The sequence below is a fragment of the Apodemus sylvaticus genome, chromosome 1 (genome assembly GCF_947179515.1).
Source record: "Apodemus sylvaticus chromosome 1, mApoSyl1.1, whole genome shotgun sequence".
Classification (NCBI taxonomy): Eukaryota; Metazoa; Chordata; class Mammalia; order Rodentia; family Muridae; genus Apodemus; species Apodemus sylvaticus.
The window spans coordinates 3,885,226-3,893,697 of record NC_067472.1 but is presented as its reverse complement, the minus strand read 5'-3'; the positions used below and the strand labels follow the sequence as shown (position 1 = coordinate 3,893,697).

General features: G+C 48.7%; 1 protein-coding gene across 1 annotated transcript in view; it reads left to right on the top strand.

Moving 5' to 3' along the window:
- Window positions 1-4,505: 4,505 nt before the first annotated feature.
- The window catches only part of Fhip2a (FHF complex subunit HOOK interacting protein 2A), a 28,671-nt gene continuing 24,704 nt past the window's right edge, over window positions 4,506-8,472 (top strand). Inside the window, exon 1 of the mRNA XM_052182734.1 lies at window positions 4,506-4,881. Within this exon, the coding sequence (XP_052038694.1) occupies window positions 4,837-4,881 (45 nt within the window). The 5' untranslated portion in view covers window positions 4,506-4,836. The remainder of the gene's footprint in view (window positions 4,882-8,472) is intronic.

Here is an 8,472-nt window from a genome sequence, read left to right as displayed (position 1 = left end):
TGATGTGAGAGCCGCAGTTCTTCCTCCAAACTCCCGGTTTCCTGTTTCCGGTTTCCAGGGGCACCAGCTTTCAACACCGGGAGAGGATGCTTTCAGTGTTTACTTCCTTTCTTTGAAGAATACGTTTTTAAACAGTGTGTTTACTCTTAGGTGTACAAATGTTTTACCTACACGTGTACCTTTGTACCATGTGCTGGCCTGGTGCCCAAGGAGGCTTCAGATCTGGAAAGAGAGTTACAGACGTTGTGAATCACGGTGTGAGTTGCTGGGAATAAACCTGGGTCCTCTGGGAGAGCAGTCGGTGCTCTTCTGGGACTTTCCTCCAGCCCTTATTTTATTAAGTTGTGCATGTGCATGAATGTATGTGTGTGTGCATGTATGTGCACATGTCTATACAAGTGCTAGCCAAGTCCAGAAGGCTTCAGCTCTCTTGGGCTGGGAGTTGCAGGTTTTTGTTTTTGTTGTTCGAGACAGGGTTTCTCTGTGTAGCCCTGGCTCTCCTGGAACTCACTCTTTAGACCAGGCTGTCCTCAAATTCAGAAATCCGCTTGCCTCTGCCTCCCAAGGGCTCTGATCAAAGGCGTGCACCACCACTGCCCAGCTACAGGTTTTATTGTAAACAACCACGTGGGTGCTGAGAACCAAACCTGGTTTCTCTGCAAGAGGAATAAGTGATTTTCAGCACGGAGCCATCTCTGCAGCAACTGCTGTTTCCCCACTGAGATGATGAGGAATCAGCCCCTCCCCCACACACCCTCTCACCACCTACGGATCCTTTCCCCTTTCCAATACTGTAACTCCGCTGGTTGCCCTAAATGAACCAGCGTACACAGTTCACATTTAAAGGCTTTGGAAATGCCGTGTTAGCACAGCAGGTCGACTGCCTGCTCCTATACTGCATGTTTCATTCTTGGTGTTAACAATCTTCTTCCTGCAGCCGCCACAACCACCATTACTTAGCTTTTGTTTTTAATCCATTACTATTTCAATATCAGGCTTCCCTGTTCTCTAGAAAATCTGCTCAAACACATATTCCGTTCATCAACTTCACCGCCCCCTCCGCTGGACATATTCCCTCAGCAATGGATGGGGCCTGAGAGTTCCAAGCTACAATAAACCACTCCCTCCCCCAAGCTGGTTTCAGTGTTTTATCACAGCAACAGAAAGCCTACCCAGGACAGATGGGGCCTGGAATGCTGGATGCAATCTTAGCTGGCTTTGAACTCTTGACCCTGAGAGCTGGGATAATAGATGTACCACACCTGGCTTTTCGCTGGTCTTTAGCAAACAGGGTGGAAAATGTTTCCATCTTGTATTAATTTTCAACATCTGTCTTACTCTTGGTTCTTCGCTCTCTGATGCTGTTTTATTTTTATTATTTATTCATTTGGGTTTTTTGTTTTTTTGTTTTTTGTTTTTTTGGGTTTTTTTGTTTTTTTTGTTTTTTCCGAGACAGGGTTTCTCTGTGTAGCCCTGGCTGTCCTGGAACTCACTCTGTAGACCAGGCTGGCCTCGAACTCAGAAATTCGCCTGCCTCTGCCTCCCAAGTGCTGGGATTTCAGGCGTGCGCTACCACGCCCGGCATTCTACCATGGATCTTATTACACCCATTCCTCACGTTTTGATGGCCCCATGGTGTCGGATCTATTTAGGAGAGGCTGAGGGGACGCCCTGCTCATGCGTGGCAAGAGCTCGGGAGCTCTGCACCGGATTCCCTGTCCAGATCTTCAGGTCTTTTCAGAGTCTCCACAGGAAACCTTCCCTTTCCTCCTTCCATCTGACAGGGTACGGCTGAAGTGCCTGCTCTAGGAGACAAGGAGAGGAGGGGTGTGTCTGTCTCATCTGTTTTCATTTCATTCTTTTGTCCCCCACGCTTCAAACACGGCATTTCTACCCTCTCTTACTATCTTATGCCAGGACTGCAGAAGCTCTGTGAGGAGCCCCTAGAGCAGGGAGGGCCCCACAGATCCTGAACAGACTTCACCTGCCCCGGATCCTGGCTGTGCCATTAACTTGGGTAACCAAGTTGCATTCAGTCGCCATGACAAAACCACAGCTAGAAGCAACTTACTAGTATGGGAAAGGGAGTTTACTTTGCTTATGGTTCCAGAGACTACACAGCCCACCATGGCGGGAAGGCGTGGCAGCAGGAGCTGAGGCCAGCCTAGCAGTCAGGAAGCTGAGTGATCCAAGGGGAAGCAGAAGTGGGGCCAAGCTATACACCTCTAAGCGAGACTCCCAGCATGCTCCTCCTCCAGCAAGCCTCCAGCTCCTAAAGGGTCTGTAACGTCCCTGAGCAGCGCCGCCAGGTGGAGGCAAGTGCTCAAAACAGTCCCCGAGGGCCGTTCAAACCGCGCTTTCCGTGGTCTCAAACTCATGACAAGTTCTTGGAATTGATACATTGTTTTCATCCCTGCCTTTCTTCGCCGGTGCACCATGTTCACCCCTTTCCGCCGTCCTCCTGTTCTCCTAGCTCTGCTGCTGTCTCTTCTCCTGACCAACTTGTTCTTGGGGGTTTACAGAGGAGGAATTCTTTTACTCATGGTTCATCAGGCCTTGTGAGGGGGAATGGTGCTACATTTTTTTTTTTACTTCCCATCCACCTACTGCACCAGAAGCCGTCAAACACTGAAAATAAGCAATATCTAACCATTCCTGTTTTTCTTAGCTCCCTGTGTTTGGACCTGTGTATGCTTCTTCCAAGTTCACACGTGTGCACATGCCCACAAAAGGCAGACGAGGGTGTTGGAGCCTCTGGAACTGGAGTTGCAGGAGGTTGTGAGCCACCAGGCCCGGGTGCTGGGAACAGAACTTGGTACCGTGGAAGAGTGACAAGCGTTTTTAGCCACAAGTCAACACTCCAGTCTTGTTTTCAAAAAGGACTAACTTTATTATTGCCTTACCAGAATAAACACACAGGTTCCAACTGAGGGACTTCAGGGTAAAGAAAGCCTCCTCTGAGTTTCCTCAAAGCAGTGGTTGAGGTGAGTCCAACTGCATCCATGCATTAGGCAAGCCATATATTAGACTCACTCCAAGCATTCAGGATGAGAGTAGGAAACATAACTACTGGCTCAGTTACAGTTCTGGCTAACTTGTGCGTCTTAGAAATTAGGGACCAGGCAGATAAATCATTGAGTATTGATATTAACCCAGAGTCAAATACATATTTTATTGTGCTCATAATAAGTATGCCAAGTTAAATATCCACCACACAAGTTTTAGTCTGCCTAAACATTACTCCCCACACAAGCTGTGGCTGTAGGGCATTGTGAAAATAGAAAATGCCATATAATTAGCCAGGAAAATTATTATGGTTAATAAACTGACCAAACCTCATAAGTAGTACGAATAATAGCAACAAACATTGTGTGCTCTAGGTTGGAGCATGAACGTGGTATGGAACACATCTCAATGTCCAACAAATAACAGAGGACGTTGCCAGTCTTTCAGTTTACTGAAATCAGGGGTATGTTTACCTGCCTCTGAGCACAGCAGACGCAAACAACCAAACCATGGGAAAGACTCAAATCTCCCCTTACTTTCTTTCTTGATTTCTTGCCCTCTTGTGTTGTTATTAATGTTATAACAGTGAGGACAGGCTGTGATTCCCGGCTTTCTTAACTGCTGCATTGGTAAGCTCACGCCCCAGGATGGCAGAGCTGGATCCAAACAGGCTTCTCAACCCCGCTCGGAGCTGCAGTGCCCTCTTCTGCCCTCTTTTCAACGAATTATACTATAAATAGGTATTTTCACCCATGTTAATGAAAAATCTATTTCATCCTAATGCAGAACTTCCCCATCCTCTTGGTGAAATGCTAATACCAGCTTGAAACGAAGTTCTTCAGACTCTTTCAGAAGTTGTATCAACCATCTTAAGATGCAGTCGATCAGTGTTTCCAATGGGCTTGTTTAACACAGTTTTGCATAGTGTTTAAGAAGCCTCCAGCTCAGTGCTCACTAATTTGCAGCTTCACTCATCAGTGTTAGGCATCTATTATTTCCTTTTTCAGAAACACAGTAAAACCTTGTAAGCCACCATCCTACGTTATTTAGCCGAACCCTCGTCCCACGTGTCCATTTGGCATTTCCGGTTTCGATAAGGATAAGCTATTTTAGTCTATAAGCAGGATCTTTCCACCTGCATTTGATGCGATCGAATTCCTAGCACGTGGACCAGCTGTCCGTTTTTGCGTTCGGGATGCTGGTATCTCCCTAGCGGCCTTCCAGACTTTCCCTACGTACGGTACGCAAGCGCAGTGTCAACGCGTCGCTGCCAAATCCTCACACTGTTCTGGTCACCGAGAGACCGGTGCCAGCACCGCCCGGTGCACCACGCTGGCCCCGCCCTCCCCGCCGGACTCCGCTTCTGAGCGCCCCGCCGACCCAGCCCGCCCCGCTCTCCCCGTCGGCTCCGCCCTCTTCGTCGGCCCCGCCCTCTCCGCCGTAGCGCGCCCCGCCCCGCGTTCAGCGCCGCCGGCCGCGGAGACCTGGGCTTCCCCGGGCCGCATTGTCGCCCCCTGCAGGCCGCGGCGGGCACGGCAGCCGGAAGAGCCCGAGCTCCTGCCACCGTGTCCGCGCCGCCGCCGCTGCCGCCGAGCTCCGCCGGGCCCCGATTGCAGCCGAACGACCTCGGAGCCGCCCGCCGCGGCCCCGCGTCCTCCGATCAGAGCCGCTGCGCCTCCCGCCCGGCCTCCGCCCTCCGCTCCCCGCCCGGGCCCGCCCGCACCGGCCTTCACTCTGGAGCGGCCCGGGCAGCCGCAGCAGGGGCGGCGGCGGCGCATCGAGGAGCTCTCCAGGTCGTCCCGGGAGAGGCTGCTGCAGTCCCGGGACAGGATGTTCTCCAAGCTCACGTCCATCCTGCAGCATGCCGTGGAGGCGGTGAGGCCAAGAGGGGTGCGGGGGTCCGCGGGGCGCGGGGAGGGAGGCTGCGGCGAGGCCTGGGTGCCCCCGGGGCCTCTGCTATCCCGCCGGGGACCGGGCGGCTCCCGGGGCCTCCTGGCCGTTAACCTCCGGGGCTACGTGGCCAGCGCCGCGCAAGACAAAAGAACGGCGGTGCCCGTGGGCAGGGCTTGCTTTTGCTTTCGTGTGGGTAGGAGAGGAGCGACGGGGACCGCGGGGCCCGGTCCACGCCGGTACGGGCTCTGCCAGCTCGGGCCCAGAGGCCCACCTCGGCCGGACCTCGGTAATCAGTCTGCGGGAGTTTGCGGGTCCGCGATCGCCCAGCTCATACCATCTGTTTCCCTTTTCTTGTCTATAATGCGCTTCCTGGAGGCTCTTGGCGCAGCCTGCAACCGCTATACTTTGAGGCTGGTCCTAAACAGCACAGAGGGACAGAACTCAAGCCGCAAAACCTACCAGCACCCAAGAATTAGGAAGAGAAAGTCTTCCTTGCCATTGCTAAACACGGTCCTTTGCTTTATCTTACTTGCTTATTTTGGACCGAGTTACACCTTGTGTGAAGAAAGTTACCGTGTTCATTTTTTAAATGAGTTTTTTTTTTGCATGTTGAGAATGGCCTAATAGTAGCACTTTCAAATTCACATGACTTTCTAAAGAAAACAACAACAACAACAAAAAACGGTCACAAACACCCTGGTACTTATTAGGGTCGGCTAACAAAATTGGAGTTGTGAATTTCAGATATGGAGACAAAACTTTAACGCAATTGCTTTTTACTTACTACTTGGGATTTGGGTTTTGCTTTGTCTTGATTCTCTTGGTGACACATCAAACCAAGAAAGAAATGGGGTGTCCTGAGGCTGACACATGGGGGGAGAAAATCGCACTTTGAGATAACTGCTTTTACTTTTCTTGCTTAATATGGAGTCAACCTGCAACATCACTTGTAAAATTTTAAAAAAAATTAACAAGTTATATTGATTTTTGTATTATACTTTAAAGAGTCATCAAACTTTTAAAGTTGAACATTGCTTAGTATAATGATAACTAAAAGATAGCTAGGAATAAGTTATGTGGATTAAATCCTGGGGCCTGTCATGTTCTAGACAAAGCACTCCCACTGAATTCTATTTTATTCTAATTTATTTTTTGAGACAAAGAATTGCCCAGTGCCCCAAGGTGGCTTTGGACTCACTTGAACTCAGCTCAGGCTGGCTTCAGAATTCTATCGTAAACTCAGAAGTCCTAAGTTCTAGACATGTCTCTAAGCCTGGCTATGACGTTTAGTTTCTAGACCATGTTGGTCCCAAGACCTGTGTTTTCTGTTTTTGTAATCTTCTTATAATTACATGTATCATTAGCATCTATCAAATTACCCGAGTAAGCCTCTGGCTCTGTAGTATCCAGTTTCCCCATCTTCCTGTGAGGAGAGAAGTTCACTAGGTTCGCGCTGTCCCAGGAATAAATGTCTGGCCTGTGGAAATGTCAAGTTCATTTGCTCAATGCTAGTACCTAAGTTGTTACCACCCACATACTTTACCAAGAGAAAGGACTGCTCCTGATATCTGATTGGCAACACTTTGCTTTGTTGGGAGAGGGGTCTCATGTAGCCCAGGCTGGCCCTGAACTTAAGATCTCTATCTCAAAAGGGTTGGGATTATAGATTTGGTCCCTCATCCCTTGAAGAACATATATATTATTTTGATCCCCCTTCAACATTGTTCTGGGAAAGAACTCCCCCAGACAATGATATACAAGCCACTGTCTGGTAGCTGAAGAATGTTTTGTATAAACCAAGATGAGTCCCTCGGTTACTCAGTCTCACTGTTTTGCTTGGTTTTGTCCATAAACAAGTCTTCTTGCTCCTTAATTTGTTGGGAGGGAGCCCCAGGCCTGTAGGTGACCAGACCTCTTTTCTGTTGTTCTGTTTTCTGTTCTAAGCATCTTCAGAGCTATGCTGTCCTAGCCTTTTGTATTATCAGCCTCTGAGTGTCCATAGTCAGTCAGGTCAGCCTGCAATGGTTTTTAAGGTTTACCAGATGTATATTCATCTAGATGAGCTTAGATGAGGCGGTTGAGTTTTGTGTTTGTTTTGTTTTTGAGTCAAGGTCTCTGACAGGGCCTCAAACTTGCTACTCAGCCAAAGATGACCTTGAACTCCTGATCTTCCTGCCCCCATATCCCCAAGTGCTGGGGTTATAGGCTCATGCTTTGTTTTCAGTTTAGTTTCTGGAGCTGGGGGTTTCACCATGGACTTGGTAAATGACGGTGAGGCCTGCCCCACAGTCTTCCACCCTGGCTTTTTCAGAGCCTTTTTATTACGACCTTTTGTGCATGCGTGTGCACCAGTGTACATGCGCATGTGTGATCACAAGCACTTGATCAGGTGGAAGTCTGAAGACATCTTTCTGGAGTCAGTTTCTTTCTCACTGGTGCTGGTCCTGGTGTGAAACTCAGGCAGTCAGACACCAGCAACTGCCTTTGACTGCTGGGTCATCTTAGTACCTTTCCCTTTTTAAATTAAAAAAAAAAAAATCCTTTTAGGTTTACTTTTTATTTGTATGAGTGTTTTGCTTACATGTCTGTGAACCCAGCAGATGCTAGGTACCTGTGGAGGTCAGAGAAGGATGCCGGGTTCCCTGCAACCAAACCTGGCCCTCTCCAAGAGTAACAGGTCCTCTTAAACTGCTAAACTGGATCCAGCTTTAACTTACCTGAATCCAGCCTTCAAACTCTTACTCTGAAGTAGGATCTCAGTAAACTGTTCATGCTGTCCTTAAACTTGTAGTCCCCCTGCCTCAGCTTTGCAAGTAGCTGGGATTACAAGAATGTGTTATCACACCTGGTGTGTATTCTTTTAAGCGGTTTTTCCTCATTGGCCATTAACTACTTACAAAGAGGGTAAATAGATGATGTTTTCATAGCTTCACATTTATAAATGTGTTTTCACCTGAGAGGCAAGATGTGAGGTTAGGAGAGACATTCACACCTGAAGAAAAGCCAAGACCTATCTGGGTGGTGGTGGCGCACGCCTGTAATCCCAGCACTCTGGGAGGCAGAGGCAGGCGGATTTCTGAGTTCGAGGCCAGCCTGGTCTACAGAGTGAGTTCCAGGACAGCCAGGGCTATACAGAGAAACCCTGTCTCGAAAAAAACAAATCCAAAAAACAAAAACAAAAAAAAAAAAAGCCAAGACCTGTGGTGTCATCTCTCCTCTCTTTCAGGAAAGGATGGCTCTTCCCTCATATAACTCGAATCTGTTAGTAAATATCTTAGGAATAATTGTGTTCTGTCAGCCAGTTGCTACATGTGTCGACTCTAATGAGGCCCGTCCTGAAGTTAGTCCTAAGGTTAGATCCTATTTTCTTAGCAGTTCCCATTTAGCTTTTGCTGAGGGCCAGGTCTTGCAGAGACTTTACCATCAGCGTCGCTCTTGACCTTTATTCCAGGGAGGATTGAGGGCAAGCCCCTGAGTTTCTGCTTTAGCTAACTCGGTGGACGTCATCCTTCAGAATGCAGTGTTTTCAAAACATAGTCAATGGTTACTGGGATCAGCATCGCACCCTATCTA